The 19,083-nt window shown below is 37.0% G+C and overlaps 1 protein-coding gene across 10 annotated transcripts in view; it reads right to left on the bottom strand.

Moving 5' to 3' along the window:
- The window catches only part of LOC108350036 (uncharacterized), a 93,604-nt gene that overhangs the window by 72,905 nt on the left and 1,616 nt on the right, over positions 1 to 19,083 (bottom strand). For 8 of the 10 annotated variants that reach the window (XR_010064304.1, XR_010064308.1, XR_010064306.1 and 5 more), the window contains exons 2-4: positions 10,521 to 10,665; positions 8,049 to 8,142; positions 1,184 to 1,302 (exon numbers count right to left, since the gene is read on the bottom strand). Coding sequence is in view for 5 of the 10 variants with exons in the window: in XM_039103721.2 (XP_038959649.1) it covers positions 1,184 to 1,302; positions 8,049 to 8,142; positions 10,521 to 10,665 (358 nt within the window). In the remaining 5 variants the exon portion in view is untranslated. Of the gene's footprint in view, positions 1 to 1,183; positions 1,303 to 8,048; positions 8,143 to 10,520; positions 10,666 to 19,083 lie in introns of those variants that run through there. The other 2 variants (XM_039103720.2, XM_063282902.1) reach the window with 2 other exon arrangements.

Here is a 19,083-nt window from a genome sequence, read left to right as displayed (position 1 = left end):
ATTTATTTGTTTGTTTGTTTGTTTGTTTGTTTGTTTTGTTTTGTTTTGTTTTATTGGACTTCTCAATGGAGGAAATTTAAAACAGACCCTCTTAGAAATTCCTTTCCATGCACTAAATCTATGACATGCAAAGTCAAGTTGTAAAGGAGGAGTTGGGACATAAGAAGTCAAGCTGTAAAGTAAGGGATGAATCAGGAGACCCCAACAAGAAACAAGCTTCCACATTCACGTTCATCTCTAGATGTCCTAAAATTGTCAAGTGTCATGTAATCATTTCCATACAGTTGCAAAGTAGATGATTTCTTTCATTGCTAGCAATGCTGCCAATAGTATTGCCACATAGATATGCAGTCCTCTGCATATAGGTGATTTTTAAGGAACTAAGTTAGAACCAAGTGATTGTAGCCACTGTCACCTGTACAGTGAATGGTGTGACTAATCAAACTGTCTCAGTGCCACCCACTCAGTCAGCTGAGCCTCACTCTGTGAAGCCACAGCTCATATCTTCCATGGTGAAAAATGTGTTTGTACAGATTCCATGCAGAGCATTTTGGCTACCTTGGCTTCTCAAGACTTTTACCAAGATAAGTCAATCAAGAAATTCACGATAACATCATACATATAATGATACTCACTATTATAATAAATTTGATGTTAAAATTTTTTAATGTGTGCAGATGTTTTTAGTATGTTTATGTCTATGCACAGCACATGGATGTAATACCCACAGAGGATAAAAGGGGCACTGGATTGTCAAGGACTGGAATTAGAAACAGTGTAAGCTACAGTGTGGGGCCTGGGAATTGATCCTGTGGCCAATGAAAGAACACTCAGTGCTCTTAACCATGAAGCCATCTCTCCTACCCGAAATTTGACTTTCTTTTAAATAAAGGGAACAATTTCATCTTCTATTATTTTCAACTTTTCCTGTTGCTTAACAATACCACCCTGTAAGTAGAAAATATATAATGTTGTCCAAATTAAATTGCAAAGTGGAAGGAAAGATGAAGAATTGTGGATTCTTATCTTGAGATGCTAAATATTTTGGTACTCATGCTGGCTTATTGCCCCTTAAGGAAGATATACAGTATGAATTTTTAAGGAATTAGTGCAAATAGCCTATTATTTTCATGAGTAATGTTGAAATTGATCAGCAGGGAGTGCAGCCTTTACCAGAACTCACCTTGCAATCTTCCCAGTTTTCTTGTAACCATGTTTCCCATTCGTTTTTCTTAAGTACTCTTTTCTTTGGAGGCAATGTGCATCCCACCTGTCTGGAAAGCAACCACTCTTCAGAGGGTCCTAAACCAAAGACATAATATGAAAGCCCAGTTGTTAGGAGACCACCATTGGCATCTTCGATTGTTTTTTGTCAAGCGTTTGAAGATTGAGTCTCTATCTGGATGAAAAATAACCTGATTTAATCTCCTTATTTCCATTACTATGCCTAACCCAGGTAAAAGGAAGCTAGATCATTTGAGCCCCAAAATGACTTTACTGTATTTTCCACTTTTGAAGGATTGCCAGAAATGTTTTTCTTAAAATTTGCCCACTGGACTTCCTCTCATATCTTGCAAAGTACAGGACAGCCTCTGCATTCACAGGTTCTCTAACTGTCATTGGTTGAGAGGTAGAATCCATTATAGAAGGTCCACTGGGAGGTTAGACGCTGTTTGAAAACAGAGAGTCAGATTCATACATATGACTCCGGACCCTGTTCTCCTGGAGAAACCTTGTCTAGTGGTCTATCATCTAAATATCTCCATCACAAAATTCATTACATAAGAGGAGAACTGGCGAACAACTTCATTTTTCATCTATTAATTTTCATTTTCAATAGAATTTAGAAAAAAGAGAATTTATAATTGCAGATTATTTAAATTTATATGCATATGTGGAATATAATGATAATATACATATTAATTAGATATGTATATACTAACATATATATAGTAGACACACACATGCATCACATATATCTCCCTAATGGTCCTTTCTTCTAAAGATAATAAAGAGTAAATTAAATGAAATAACTGAAGTGTGAATCAGAGTTGAACAAGTGCTTGGCACATGGAAGATCCTGGGTTTGATCTGCAGTCAACATACACACATATACACAGACACACATACAGACACATACACATGCACACCCACATACACATGCAGGAACACACAAAACTTCACTTGTATATTTCTTCTAAAATCTGAAGTAGCAGATTAATGGAAAAAACAGTAATTAGACTGTATATTATTTGCCATTTTAATAGACCATCCTAAATTCTGGGCACAGGTTTTAAGCTCAAATGTAATTCTTTTTTTTTCTACGACTACTAAAATGTAAAAAAAAAGTTACTTTAATTAGTGCAGGAAAATTCAGCATATAGAATTAGCCTATAGGCCTATGTAAATTATATCTAGCACACAAAGATGAAGGGAGGCAGCAGTATATCTCTTCTTGATATAATTTGTGTGGAAGAATATGAAGCCATTCCCAATTTTCTCTTTTTGGGTGTCCCAATTCACTGAGTTCTTTATCTGATCGTTTTTTCAGTATGAGACTCTGTCCCTTCCTTTTAAATGTCTGGATACTCAGATCTCATAAAGCTCAGGCTGCTTTTACAGGGGTTTCCTTCGATGCTGCTCCCAAGCCTTCAGACAACATTTACCATGGAGTATGCATACACAAAGCATGACAGGCATGACTTACTCCCTGCCCACACAGCCCATCTTGTCAACAGAACCGCCCACATCTTATCCTAATTTGTATTTCCAAAACAATTTCCTAGTGTTATCCAATCTTCTCCTCCAAATAAGATTTGTTCATATCCCTCAAGGTTAGGAAAGATTGTTCTGCTTCTGATCTTAAGGTGGGTGGAAAGGAACCCTGTGATTCTAGATAATGGATTTTCAGGTGCTGACCTTTAGCTGTTTGCATATCTAAAAATACCAGAAAGGTCGGAAGCAAGGGCCCAAAGTGAGCTGAGTTTGGATATAAAACACATTTGTTTTGTACTTATGATTATTTATAAGACATTTATTTCTTTAAAAAATGGCCAACATATGCTTTTTTATTTCCACAATGTGCTGCATGGTTTATTGAGCTACCCAAGCAAAGCTAAGTCTTTTACCATCCAGGGCCACTGAAGCAACTGAAAGTGAGCTTTCAAAGCTGCCTCCCAGTGCTAGCATGTTGTATTTATATATGTTGTATCCATATCCTTTGTCTCCATTTCTGTCCCTCTATTTTTCTGGAATTCATGAGTCCAATCTTTTCAAAGATAAAGAATGTATAGAAGCACCACAGACTGACATTGCTCAAAAGGCATGCTTGTTTAGACTAGGGGTTCTCACCTTGGATTGCTATGTCTTTTAAGGTTGAATGACTTTCCTATGGGTCACCTCACACCATCAGAAAGCACAAATATTTATACTATGATAATAACAATAGCAAAATTACAGTTATGAAGTATCAATCACAATAATTTGTAGTTGGGAGTCACCACAACCTGGGGAACTGTATTAAAGGATTGCAGCATTAGGAAGGTGGAGAACCACTGCTCTACATAAAGACAGGAAGTACTGATTCCATTTCTGAAGGATTTATGGAGGCAATAAGAGAAAGAACCCACTGCTTGATTATTTTGACACAAGCATTAGTCTTTTCTTGCCAGTGGGAGGCATAGGTCAAGGTGTCATCTAGCCCTGTTCTGTCAAAATGAACTCTACTGTGGTAACCCAAGATATAATTTGACCCCCAACTCTAGTAGGGTCAACAAATTTGCAAATAAGGTAACCTTGGTTAGGAAATGGTCTTTATCAATGAAGATAATTGGAACTAAAATCCACAGTGTAGAAAGCTTGACAAATCCAGCGAATTGATTTTAGACACCTTCAAATGGTATTGTCTTGAACCTATTCCAGATTTGGTAATGCTCATAGTGTGCTGAATACCCCGGAGTTTTTAAGCTCTGCCCTGTACTGTTTGTTTGAGTGCTATTGATTTTCTGGTCTTTTAATTATTTCTCTTTGCAGTAGATTCCAAAGATTTCTTTGGTATTGAAGGCCAAAGGTCATTTCCTCTGTGAGGAGTTACATTAAATTGGCAATTTATTTTTTTTACTCCTACTGGGTCAGTAATTGAAGATATATCTTAGGGGCTAAGACTATAGAGCAGAGTATCTGACAGCCCAGGGATGTTGGCTCTAGCTTGCTATCTCTTAGCTCTTTCTTTGTCTCCTCACTGGATTTATGACCAGAAATGGCAGTCAAAGAGTCACTTTGCTAGGAGATTTTCAGTTAAAATAAATCTATCCTTTAGAAGGATTCTGCTAACAGTTGGCTTGTTTGCTTCATTTAATTAGATGAAGCTAAGTCAGTCTTGATCCAGCAATCAAAGGCTCAGGAAATTGATGTTTATCATTTACCAGATAACCTTGCTTTCCCCACCAACTTGGGAATAGACAATTGGGTCAGTTGAGACCAACAAAAAAATAGTTTTGATAAGTTGTTCAGGAGTTAATCTCAGAGGAGGATAATTCTTATCAGTGTGTTCTTGAAAACATTTGTTTTCCATCTCACAAAACAAACTTAAATCAAATTGAGGCCATTTTAGAATGGACATCTATTTTCTTTATAGTTTAAGGTGATAGGATTTTTGCCCAGTGTTTTCCTTCCCCTGGGTAAATCTCTGTTTCTTTTATGACTAGTCACGTAGGAAAGATTGGGTTCTGTTAATGATCTAAGGAAGGAAAATGTGTCTTTATCTCAGAAGAGCAATGGTGTCCTCTGCATGAATGGTTACTGTTGTCATGGAGTGGGATTGGATTTGCTGATTGATGACCTCAGCACTTGACCTGGTCGTTTAAATCATGGAGGGGGAGGAGACTGGGAAACTGTCTTTGTACATGCTCATTTTGATTTTTCTCTCACACTTACTACTGTTTTTATGCTTTCATGTTTCCTCGGTTCTGAAGTTCTCACCATACCTCAGCCTTCTACTTATGCTCAAACTATAGCTTCTATTTTCACTCATTCTTCTCTCATATACTACATCCCAACTGCAGTTTCCCTTCCCTCACCTTCTCTAGTCTCTCACACCACCCTTTTCCTCCACATCCACCCTCCTTCTGCCTCCTTTTAGAAAAGGCCCCCCAAGGACATCAACCAAACAGGGCATAACAAGCTGCAAAAAGACTAGCCACATGCCTTCCCATCAAGGCAGGACAACATTATGTAGCAGGAATAAAAGGGTCCTACAAGTGGGCAAAAGTGTCAGGGACAGACTCTGCTCCCAGTATTTGCATGCCACAAGAACACCAAACTACCCAGCCATAACATATATGCAGAAAACCTAGGTAAGTCCCATACAGGTTCCCTTAGCTCTCAATTTCCCATGAATCCCGGTCAATTGCAAATACAGGTTTTTCTTGCATCTTTGCAGCTGACAAAATCATCAAGCATCCCCCAACCATGTGTGTGTATATTTGCACAATATCAAACACACACACACACACACACACACACACACACACACACACACACACACACACACACCCTTTATTTACTATCAGATGTCTCTTCTCAAAACACTCGGTATGTCTCATAGGAAGGCCTTCAGACAGGCTCCAACAGAATTTGCTGCCATCATTTATTTAGCAAGTGCAGCGATGCTCCAGAAGTCCATCCCACTTGAATTACAGCATAATGCGGTTTAAAAGGTTCAGAAATGCAGTTTTTCACATGATGTACTTAAAGATCCAAGCTGACTCCTGCTCATCCAAGCAGTGGCATGGCTCATTCTCTCGTACAATGGCAAACTCCTCATTGACAGGTACCTATTTGGTCTCTGTATCTTCTGATCTCACTCTTACCTAATTTTCTAAAATGTCTCTCTTTCAAAAAAAAACAACAAAAAAAAGCAAAACAGTCTAATGTTCCTAAATGCAATGTCTAATTCTGTATCTTAATGTTATTTAGTGGCATTTTGAGAAATGAGTTAATGCTTAGTTCCCTAAAGTTAATAGCACTAAAGTATGTGAGCATGTTTTGAACTAGTTTTAAGAATATGTTTAGATCTTTGTTGGCTGAGTTTGAGTGAAAGACATGTATTATGTGGGCAAAATAGCGCTACTGGTAGACATAAATGAATAGGTTAACATCTCTAAGTATGCCTTCTAAAAATTAGCCATTAAACTATATCATATACAGTTATACAATATATAATTAATTATGCATTTATAATATATAAATTTTATGTAATTTATGTATATTATATAATATAATGTATACATATATTTATATTCATATATAATATATTATACCTATAATATATACATGCATTATATAGTATTTATATATATAATGTAAATATTGTATAAAATTTATAAATATGTAAAATATATTATACAAATATAATATATAATATTTATAACTATACACAATTATACAATATACAGTGTTTCAGTAATACTTTAAATATAGATGAGAATAATTCAAAGTACTTGAAATTTTATAAAAATGAAAAGTTCAGTGAAACAGGAATTGCATAGTATTATTTTACTAACTTAAGTATGATCAATACACAATGACATGAGAAGTATATAAGTTCCTTTTACAGTTCTAACTTATTACAGTCCAAGGCCAAAATCTAAGGTAGGGATTCTGGGGACAAAGCATGGGACTTGAGTATCCCGGCCCCTGAAGAGAGATACAAATCATCTTTTCTCTGCCCTTTTTTCTATCATGGTCTTCGAATAGGTGTATAGTTCCCACCTCTTCTGGGTAAGGGAAATTCTTTTTACCAATTCAAATGAAAGACTTTCAATAGTATTTGTACAGGCAAAACCAGATATAACATTAAGCCATCTCTTTACATATTTCTTAATCGAGGTAGGATGACAAATAAAATTGTCATTGTCACAGGACGCTTCAGTACAAGTAAATAAGACCTGTGTTCACTTTCCTGTGCTTGTATAACCCGATCATTGAGTCTCAGAGAGAACTAAATGGATGAGAGATGAGTTCACTCTCACTTCTGGATATGGGACTGATCAGAAATTCACATATCCTGGCATTTAGACTCCAGGCCTGGTATTAGAATTTTCCCATGAGACTCCAATTAAGGTAGTAATTCCCTGGTTCTTCAATTTACTGACGTATTTGGGGACTTCACATCTCCCATAATTATTTTTACCAATTATTATAACTAATGTCATATAATTTTATGTATAGACAAAAATATTGGTGGGTATGTTTTCTTTGAAGAATGGAGCACACTGAATATAATCTCTTATTGATTTTAATATATATTTACTCAAAATTAAAGCAGTATTAGCTCATTTGTTGAGATATTATCATAAAAACAAATTAACAAACTAATTTTTAAAAAATGATCAAACATTTATTACAAACATTTAACATGTACATATAATATAAATATATACAATTTTAAAGGTATGTTTTCATTAATAGCATAATAATGCAAATACATATATATGTAGATCTAGATATATAGATAGTAGGTCACATAACTATCTAAACCAACCCTTTTTATTATTTGGAACAAAATAGTATTATTTACACAATGCTTTAAGATGAAGTCACTATATAAAAAATGCTTTGCCATTACAAAAAATTCAATCTATAAGCAATATCTTTCCATCTCTAGGAAATATACTCAAATATACATTGTGGTGATTTGAATGAGAATGGCTCCCATAGGTTTGTAGTTGGAAATTCTTGGTCCTCAGTAATAGAACTGTTTGGAAAGGATTAGGAGGTATGGCCTTCTTGGAGGAGATGTATTAGAGCATAAGAATGGGCTCTGAAGTTTTAAAAGTGCCCACCATGCTTCGTCTCCCCACACCCCCATACCTGCCTTCTGCCTAAGGGTAAACAAGGCACTAATTAAATGCTTTCTATTTTAAGAGTGCCTTGGTCATAGTGTCTTTTCACAGCAATAGAATAGTCACACACACACACACACACACACACACACACACACACACACACACTCTACTCAGAGAAAGTGTAAAAAGAATTGTTTTTACCTTTTCTTATTCTTGGACAATGTAGCTGACTACCTTGAATCTCGTGCTGTTCTATATTGTACCAAGTGAGGTATTTGAAAGAATCTGATGGAAGCTTAAAACAAAAGAGGAAATAAATATCATCTAATATATGCACACATCATAGAATGTGTTTCTTTTGCTTCTATGTGTCAAACATTCAGTCAAATTGAACTCCAAATGTCCTGTAACGGACGTCACCTTAGCGCATTGTACATCTTTGTGCCATGTATCCCAGCACTTGCAACTTACTTATTTTTGATGGTCAACGACAGAGTAGTGTTTCACAACTACCTATAATTCTGGCTTCAGGGAATTACAGTGCCTCTGGCTTATTGCGAACATTGCAGACAATCAAAACTCCCAGGATTTTGCATCTCTGACAGTTTCCAGGTTAATATAAACAAACTAAATTTATATTACTGAATATATGCTATGCTAAATATCTACATAAATCATAGATTTCCATTCCCCTGCTATCCATTCTTACACACAGACCAATTGAGAATATGTGGCCTGATAAAATGCCATCAAAACATTAAGAACAACCACATTCATCTTATTAAATCTCTCACATAGCTTATGTTTTTCTTAGGTATAAAGTTGGGTAACCAATATAAGAATATTTCAACTGCTAGATAATCTTATCTTTCAGGTGGTTAATATAAATTAAACATGAGTTTTTCCTAGGAGATTTTGAACTCTTAGTATGCTAGTACACATGTGAGTTTACACTATGAATCGTTTCTGTGGGCTTTATGTCATGATGGCATTTATTTATTTATTTATTTATTTATTTATTTATTTATTTTTACACTCCAGATTTTATTCCTCTCCTGGTCTACCCTCCAACTGTTCCACATTCCATACCTCCTCCCCCCAATTCCCATCTCCATGAGGATGTCCCCACCCTACCCACCCCACCCACCCTACCCACCCCACCCACCCCACCAGACCTCCGAACTTCCTGGGGCCTCAAGTTCTTAATGCCTTTCTTGGCCCAACATATGGAATAACTGGAAAAGGGTTGTCACAAATTTAATTATTAAAGTGTGGCTTTGATTCATTGATCTTGAGGCTGGGATAAGTTCATCATTTGAGAGTACTTCCTTCTTTCCTAGAAAACCTGAGCTCAGTTTCCAGGACACAAGGTAACTGTTTCGCAACTGCTCCAGGGGATAATAGTAGCTCCTCTGGCTTCCACCAACAACTACACACACAAGAGAAGATACCCAAAGATAAACACATAATCACACACATAATTAAAAATAATACTGACAATAAAATTTTAAAATCTGAGCATTTTATGTCATTACTTAATCTTTTGATAACCCGAGTTTTTCAAATATAATTCACACCTTCATTGTAAAAAATAAACTATCACCACAAACCCAATTAGTGGACGCTAAAATGTTAGAAATGCTAGTGTAATGTGTTGAAATAATCAGTGTTTGTTAATGAATTTTCTAGGCACTAAGTTGCTTCTCTGAACTGGCTTTAAAACAACCAGTAAACACATCTAGATCTCACATTGCTAAACTGCAGGGATTAATTATTCTGAGTTGCGTTGTTTAGATGTTTACAGAAACTCCTTTCCAAAATTTTATGCTTTCAGAAGATGTTCTCACTTGCTTCTGTTGTGACATTTTAAATAGACAATTTCTATATAGAAAACATTCCTTCAGGTTCCAGTCCCTAGGGCTACCACACCCTATTGCTTCTTAGTGATTCTTTAGAAAGCAGATAGTGGATACAGAAGAAACTTCAAGATAAATCCATTTATATTATATTGTATTTGAGGAAAGGAAAATCATCCATCTTTTCACATGAAATACAACAAAGCTTGTTTTGATTTCTATGAGCAGTTACATGACTTAATTGGTCCATTGTGATGTCACAAAGAATCTGGAGTGCGTCTTGATTACCACTGGGTTAAGTTGTCAGTGTGGTATGACATGATTGTTTTTCTCCACAAGACAACAGTGAATAGTCATGCCTTGTCTTATAGTTTTTCCGTTTTTTAATTTTGATGGCCTTATTGACTTATGTAGAGCCTCTTGAACTCTAGGATTTTTAAAAATATGTCCCTTATATGGGAGTAACAATAGCTTATTGTGTGCTTTGTTATGTTCTTTTAAATAAATAAATAAATATCTTATACACATATGTATACATATACATACATACATACATACATGCGTGATCATATGTTGGGTGACAAAATTTTGTCAGACATTGGGAATAGAAAAAATTGAATAAAGTATATTAACTATGTTTGAAAGAGTTTTGTTCTATAATTTGAGAACAGACTATAAAAACTTAACTGAACTGGGCTAAGTGGAACCATTTTAATTAAAGGGAGAGAAATAAAAACATTCATGGTTTTTACTAAATATCATGTCATGCATTTTTGAAACATAATGTAAGTTAAATTGATAATGAAATGATATTTACCAAAGATGATACTCCAGAACCTGAACGTGAAGGACATGTTCTGTTACTTGGAAGAACTGAATGGATTTGAGGCTCCCTGGGACCAGAGCAGTATGAGGTGACAGATGGACAGGTCTCCTGACTGCTTGTGGCTTGATCTGAGAAACTGAGCAAAAGGATGCATTTAAAGTATTTTTGTATCTCCTTTGTTGCCCTAAAAATAAGCACCTCTGTTTAAAGTAAGAGCAGATAATAAGCACAAACTTCTGTCAAGAGAAACGTTGAATGATACTGTAAGAGTTTATGAAAAAATTTAAATAACTTTGTATTGCCTTAAACATATATGTTTATATATAAAATATTGTATATAATAATTTCATAGTTTATAATATAAAAATATATACATATATGTATACACATATATGTATACACACACACACACATAGTAGTCACTTAAACAAATGTCCCTCATCTTCAAAACTAGAATGTATGCATGAACTGCCTGTCTCAGGAAAGTAAATATGTTAACCTACTACCAAGTTTATAAAATGCCAAGTTGCTCAGGTCGTGCACTGTAATGCCATTCTCTATGGAGCTACACAGCTAGATTGGCACCTGCCAGCATCCTTACTCTGTCTTGTGGTACCTCATAAATTTGACCATAAATATTCCCTAAGATTTACCAAATTTGTGGCAATCAAACTAAAATGGGAATTTCTGTAAATAGCTTTGCTCACTTTGAAATCTGTCAAGCCATTCAATTTAAATCTCTGGTTTCTTCCACATTCGTCCCTGTTTCTATACTGAAATAGACAGTGTCTTTGTTTTATGTTGTTATTTTTCTCTCTCAATTCCACACCTTGTTATTCATTCTTTTTTTTAAAGATTTATTCATTTATTATATATGAGTACACTATAGCTGTCTTCAGACACACCAGAAGAGGGCATCAGATCTCTTTACAGATGGTTGTGAGCCACCATGTGGTTGCTGGGAATTGAACTCATGACCTCTGGAAGAGCAGTCGGGTGCTCTTAACCACTGAGCCATCTCTCCAGCCCCCTTGTTATTCATTCTTAAACTTCTACCAGCAATAGTTATCAGTTTCTCTTTCTGTAATGTGTGTAATACCTAAGTTAAGAATAAATAATTTTAAAACAAACATTATTTGTGTTAAGAAGCTATTCCTCTATTTTTAAGCTCACTCTCTTCCAGTAGATTATATTTCAAGTTCTAAGAACCTGTTGATATTGTTTTCTCATGCATGCCCTCCTAAATATTTTTTAAAAATCAGAAAGTATAGCCTTATTTCTCACCCAGTGTAATGGTTTCCAACCTGTTCTAGCCATTCTCAGGGAATACTTTGTTTTAGAAACAATTTTACTGGCATTTGAGGAACAATACTACAGTCTATGAACTTTATGATTACTAATATAACCAAGACCTGACATCCATAAACGTAACTTCAGCTAATAATCATAATGAAATCAATGGAACAAAAATAAAATAATACCCTCAGGGATTAACAGGGAATGCAGGTTTGACTTTTAACTTAATTTAAAAAAATAAAATCCACTAATGTAAATGAAATCAAAATGCTAGTAAACAACGGGCAAATGGTAGCTAATGTCTCAACTCTAATTATGTTCACAAAATGTCAAACTGAATTAACAGAAAATCCTTAACATTTCTCTCTTGGTTCTCATACATGAAGTTCTTCTTTCATGTGTGTAAGTTCCTTGAAGTCCAGAGCAGAAAGGAAAACACTTGGTGGTTTTCTCTGGCATTCTTGTGTGTGTACTTGTATGTTCATGTGTGTGTGCACATGTGGTTGAATGCTGGGAACAGGGGATGAAAAGTGAAAGAAGTCTAGAAGTCAATGAGAGACGTTCTATCACCCAAGCTTGCAGTAATATTTTCTGGTTCATTTATTTATTTGTTGTTCTGGGACCAAAGCCAGGGCACTGCTATTGTGAAGTTCACACTTGAACTCTGAGCACCATCCTTAGCCCCACATTTCTGTGGTTTAAAGTAGAACTCCTTTGTGCCATTATCCCAATAATAATGAATCATCATTTATTAACCGAATCAGGTTATGTTTCATTCAACCCCATAGGAAAAACAACAGTATCAACCAGCCAGACCCACCCACCCCCCAGAGCTCCCAGGGACTAAATCACCAACCAAAGAGTACACATGGACAGACCCCTGGCTCCAGCTGCATATGTAGCAGAGGATGGCATTATCTGGCATCAATAGGAGGGGAGGCCCTTGGTCCCGTGAGGGCTCAATTCCCCAGTGTAGGGGAATGCTCGGGCAGTAAACTGGGAGTGGGAGCACCCTCATAGAAGCAGGGGAGGGGAGATGGGATGGGGGGTTCCAGAGGGGAAACCGGGAAAAGGGATAACATATAAACTGTAAATAAAATATCCAATAAAAAATTGTGGGCAAGTATCCAATATCCTCCTTCTCTCTTCCAACCCTTTCTAGCTCCTCCACTTTGTCACCCTACTTCCCCTCTCTCTCAATGCCCTCCTGCTGCCAGAAGGGAGCTAAGAAGATTAGTCACTAGGTGACTACTTTGACATATTGGATGGGACACCTCTGCATTTCTGCCCTCACATTCTTCTGTCACTCCTAGGCAGTGTGGCTTTAAACAGTGACCAGAAGCTATGCCCTAGGACAACATTGTGAGGAAGCCTCTGGAACTCTGAAAATTGTCACTGATTTCACTTCCATCCAAATGTCATATGGATTTTTTTTCATTCTGTATTTTGTTTACTGTGTTTTATTGAGAAGTCACAATAAAACAGATTCTTAACCCTTGAGAGGAGAAACATCTTCCAGGTTATATAACTACCTAGTAAAACTGCTCTCTCTGGTCCAGGACGATATTAATATGCACAACGCCGAGGGCCACACTGCAGAACAAGTGAGCCTTGGAATCTGAGGTGTGGTGACTGCTGTACCATCACTCCTTAGCTTCGGCATTCAGAAGCTAAAACAGATGCTTCCTAATGAAAAACATTTGCTGTGCTGGTTATGTAATGTTCTAGCTGCTACTACTTCAGATAATTTTTTTACATATTTATCTGCATGTGTGTGTGTGTGTGTGTGTGTGTGTGTGTGTGTGTGTATGTCTCAGAATATGAGAAGGCCAGAAGATAACCTGAGGAATTCAGCTCTCATTTTCTACCATGTGGGTTCCAGGAACTGAATTCTAGTCCTCAGGCAGGTACTTTTGTCTGCTGAGCCTTCTTGCCAGATCATGCAACTAACATAATGTTAGAGCCAGTACTAATGAGTGCTTACTGCTTGCTAGGAACTTTATCAAATTTTTGAATGGATTCATGAATTCTACTTTTTATATGTTTCTAATAAAATATAAAACATAATGATTTTGGTTTTGTAGATGATAAAATTGAAGCTCAGAGAGTGGGATGATTTGAATGATAAATGTCTCCCACAGGTTCGGGGTATTTAAACATTCCATTCCTAGTTGCTGACACTGTTCGGGGAGACTTAGATTGTGCAGCCTTGATAAACAAATTTTGTCACTGCGGGTAGGAGGTAATATTATATAGTCACTGATTCCTGCTTGAAGTTGATCCTTAAACTTCTTTTACCATTTACCATGCCTACTTGTTGTCATTTCTGTCCCCTTGGCCCCATGAACTCTTATCCCTTGGGTACCATAAGTCCAAATAAAGTCTTCTATAAATTTCTTGGCCATGTTAATTTATCACACCAACAGTGATGTAGCTAATACAGAAAGATTTGTTTTCCTAAGGCCCCCTAATAAATGTCTATTTCTTTTTCTATTAATCATTCCATTCATTTACATCTCAAATGATATCCCCCTTCTTAGTTACCCCTTCACAATCCCCCAACCCATCTGTCCTCTCCTTCCTCTCCTTGCCCCTATGGGGGTACTCTTCCGCCCACTCACCTACTCCTGCCTCACTGTTCCAGCATCCCCCCTATGCTGGGGCATCAAACTTCCTCAAGAACAAGGCCCTCCCATTGATGTCAGATAAGGCCATCCTCTGTTACATATATATAAATCGGTTAAAATCATCCCCCTTGAGTAATGAATGCGTCTCTCTTCCCTGGCATCTGGGACCTTCCTCCCCAAGTGCTACATATTTTCAACAAATGGTGCTGGTTCAACTGGTGATATGTATGTAGAAGAATACAAATTGACCCATTCTTATCTCCTAGTACAAAGCTCAAGTCTAAGTGGATCTTGGACCTCCTCATAAAACCATATATACTCAAACTAGTAGAAGAGAAAGTGGGAAAGACTATAGAACACATAGGCACAGGGGAAAATTTCCTGAACAGAACACAAATGGCTTATGTGCCAAGATCAAGAATCGACAAATGTGACCTCCTAAAATTGCAAAGCTTCTGTAAGGCAAAGGGTGCTGTCAATAGGACAAAACAGAAACCCACAGATTGGGAAAAGATCTTTTCCAACCCTACATCTGATATATATATATATCTGGAGCCATGGATCCCTCTATGTACACTCCTTGGTTGGTGATCAAGTCCTGAGAACATTGGGTGGTCCAGCCAGGTGACATTGCTCTTCCTATGGGGTTGCAATACCCCTCTGTTTTTCCAGTTTTTGTCCCAGCTCTCCCACCAGGGTCCCCAAGTTCAGTCTGATGGTTGGTTGCTAGCATTCACATCTGCATTAGTCAGGTGCTAGCAGAACCTCCCAGGGAACAGAGACATTAGGTTCCTGTCAGCAAGTGCTTCTAGGTATCCACAACAGTTTCAGGGTATCTGGAGATAAATGGATCCACAGGTGGGGCAATCCCCAAATGACCCTTTCTTTAGTCTCTGCTCCATTTTTTTTGTCCCTGTCCTTCCTTTGGATAGAAACATTTCTGGATTAAAAAAATTGAGATGGGTGGGTGGCCCATCCCTTGACTGAGGGCCATGCCTATCTACTGGAGGTGATCTCTACAGGTTCTATCTCCCATTCACTGCACATTTCGGTTAAAATCATCCCCCTTGAGTAATGAATGCGTCTCTCTTCCCTGGCATCTGGGACCTTCCTCCCCAAGTGCTACATATTTTCAACAAATGGTGCTGGTTCAACTGGTGATATGTATGTAGAAGAATACAAATTGACCCATTCTTATCTCCTAGTACAAAGCTCAAGTCTAAGTGGATCTTGGACCTCCTCATAAAACCATATATACTCAAACTAGTAGAAGAGAAAGTGGGAAAGACTATAGAACACATAGGCACAGGGGAAAATTTCCTGAACAGAACACAAATGGCTTATGTGCCAAGATCAAGAATCGACAAATGTGACCTCCTAAAATTGCAAAGCTTCTGTAAGGCAAAGGGTGCTGTCAATAGGACAAAACAGAAACCCACAGATTGGGAAAAGATCTTTTCCAACCCTACATCTGATAGAAGGCTAATATCCAATATATATATATATATATATATATATATATATATATATATATATATATATCAAGAAATCCAGAAAAACCAAATAAGTCTATTAAAAATGGAGTACAGAGATAAATAAAGAATCCCCAGCTGAGGAATTTCAAATGGCTGAGATGCACTTAAAGAAATGTTCAACATCCTAAGTCATCAGGGAAATACAAACCAAAACCACTCTGAGATTCTACCTTGCACCAATCAAAATGGCTAAGATCAAAAACTCAAGGTGACAACAGATACTGAAAAGGCTGTGGAGAAAGAGGAACAATCCTCCATTGCTGGTGGGGCTATAACCTTGTAAAACAACTTTGGAAATCAATCTGGAAAAAATTAGAAACTGTTCTACTTGAAGATGGAGCTGTATCAGTACTGGGCATATACTAAAAGATGCTCCAACATGTAGCGAGGACACGTGCTTCACTATGTTCATAGCAGCCTTATTTATAATAGCCAGAAGCTGGAAAGAACCCAGATGTCCCTCAATGGAAGAATGGTTACAAAGTGTGGAACATTTACACAATAGAGTACTACTCAGCTATTAAAAATGATTACTTCATGAAGTTGACAGGCAAATGGAAGGAACTAGAAAATATAATCCTGAGTGAGGTAACCCAGTCACAAAAGAACACACATGGTATGTACTCACTGATAATAGGATATTAGCCCAAAGGCTCAGAATGTCCACGATACAACCAACAGACCACATGGAGCTTAGGAAGAAGAAAGACCAGGAGGTGGATGTTTCAGTCCTGCACAGAGGGAGGAACAGGATGACAAAGGGAGGTGGAGGAAAGAGGACTTGGGAGGGAGAGAGGTGGAGAGAGAAAAAAAGGGGGACAGGACAGGTATTGGAGGGGACAGAAGAGAGATACAGAAGGTCAAGAAATTGAATGAATGTGCATTTGTTAACCAGTAGGATTGAAATGCAATGCAAGTGTCAGATGTGTACTGCACTGCTGTAAGGAATTGTAAAGCTCTACCATCATTAGTGCAAACTTGATAAAGAAAATTATTACTATGGATTTTTCCTATTCTGAGAGTCCCACCTGACCATATATAAATCATTTTACTACTGAATAGAACTTGCAAGTCTGAACAGGTCTCATTCACTTCAAGCAGCCGTTAAACTCTCCAACATGGAGCTGGTGAGAATAGCGTTGTAGAGAACAGCATTCTGCCTATAAAACTCACCCCCTCATTTCAAAATAAACCAGACACATGTGCTTTGCCTGCTATATTTGTTTGCTCATTCTTAGTCCTTCTGCCACCAGTGAAGAACCATCTATCATAATTTACAAATCTAAACCCTTATAACAGAGGAATTAATATTATCATTGCAATGATAGAAAGCTGTGCTAGAGAAAGTTCCGTGGCTGAAACCGCACAACATCCATCAGGCTTGATTTAAAGTGTCTTTAAAAATAGGTGGCATTGTCTGAACTGACCATCTATTCTTGTTTTTTTTAACATGTAGAGTGACTAACGAGAAGCCATCGGGTGAGCTGAGAAGGAAGGATGAAAAATAACAATAGGAACTTATCAGTTCCCAAGCACCTTCCGTCAGAAGACCATGATGTCCTTTAGTCATGAATTTATGACCCTCATAACCTGTCTGCAGCAGTGAGAGTCGTTTAATTAAAATGTGTAGCAGGCAGATACATGACTTGTAAGGTAACCAAAGGAGGAAGTAGCGGGTAATCCACTTCCTAGGGGTCAGCTGAGCTTCTTGATTGGAAGAAGGGACACTAGGCACACATCAGGGCCAGGGGCTTCTCTATGACATACAGCATGAACAAAATAGCATTCAGTACAACTCAGTTTCTAAAACTTACATTTCTATTAATGGTTTTCCCATGAGGGCTCTCTATTCAAGGAGGAGGAAAGAAAATTCAATTTATTTTTTAGTTAACAAAGGGCACTCTTCCCAAGTGTAAAAGCTCTTCCTTATCCTTAAAGAATATAAATAAATATATACATTTATATAGCATATTTTAAAATCTTATAAATTATATATTTTTAAAACATACACATACATATGTAGAGAGATATAGATGTACAGAGAGAGAGACACACACACATACACACACACACACAGAGAGAGAGAGAGAGAGAGAGAGAGAGAGAGAGAGATGGGTTCTGAAAACTAATGAAATTTTTGTTTACACCAGGCAATCTTAGACATGATACAATTGATCTCATGATAGATCATCACATAGTATCCCAATGTGTCTCAGATATTTTAAATTTTAATTTAATTTAATTTTTTTACTTATTCACTTTACATCCCACTCATTGCCCTCTCCAGGCTTCCAGGTCACCCCCTAACAAAATCCTTCCCTGCTCCTCCTCTGTTGTTCTTTTTATGTCTAACCCAGTGTTTCAGTTCTTTCCGGGACTATATTTTGCTTGCTTGCTCACTGGCAGCGTTTGTGCTATCAGCACGGTAGAGATGATAATGAAAAATAGGCAGAACTCTTAATGCAGCTCTCATAAAACCCAGGAGTAATCTGATATTTAAGAATTGTTGATTTCCGAAATGACAAATGAAATGTACCAGGTTTAAATTCAGAAACTATTACTACCCTCAAATAACTCTATATTAAATTCTTAGGACTAAACTCATAAATTGAGCATATGATACGTTATTAGCCATCTCTTCTGGAAAACTATCTTTTAGAAACATTCTAAATTCTTTCTGTTAACCCAAAGCCTTGGATCACAACAGGCAAGTCTGATATTATTTATATTGTTATGAGAAAATATTTAATTTTGAAGAACTGTCCAACTATATTTGTTTATTTCCTGGGCTTCAGTCTGAGTTAAATTTTATTCTGTTTATTTTTGCTACATATATTAGCAGCTGAGCTGGATTTTAATTTTATGAGAACCAAATTTTTATTGTTATAAATTTTACATGCTCCCATTGCCACATCTCCATGCCTAGCTTTATAAACAGCAGTGAATCCCAAATCTATGCACAATAAAAGTGAGAAAACAAAGAAGAAAGAGCCTTCTACAAAGAAAAAAAGCTTTTAAATTGCAGAAGCCACTAGCATGTTCACTGGTAGTTATTAAAGCAAAGATTACTCAAGGACTCAGGACAAGGAAGATGCA

Source organism: Rattus norvegicus, chromosome 2, assembly GCF_036323735.1.
Source record: "Rattus norvegicus strain BN/NHsdMcwi chromosome 2, GRCr8, whole genome shotgun sequence".
Lineage (NCBI taxonomy): Eukaryota > Metazoa > Chordata > Mammalia > Rodentia > Muridae > Rattus > Rattus norvegicus.
Note: the sequence above shows the minus strand (reverse complement) of the source record. Positions and strands in the feature narration are given on the sequence as shown.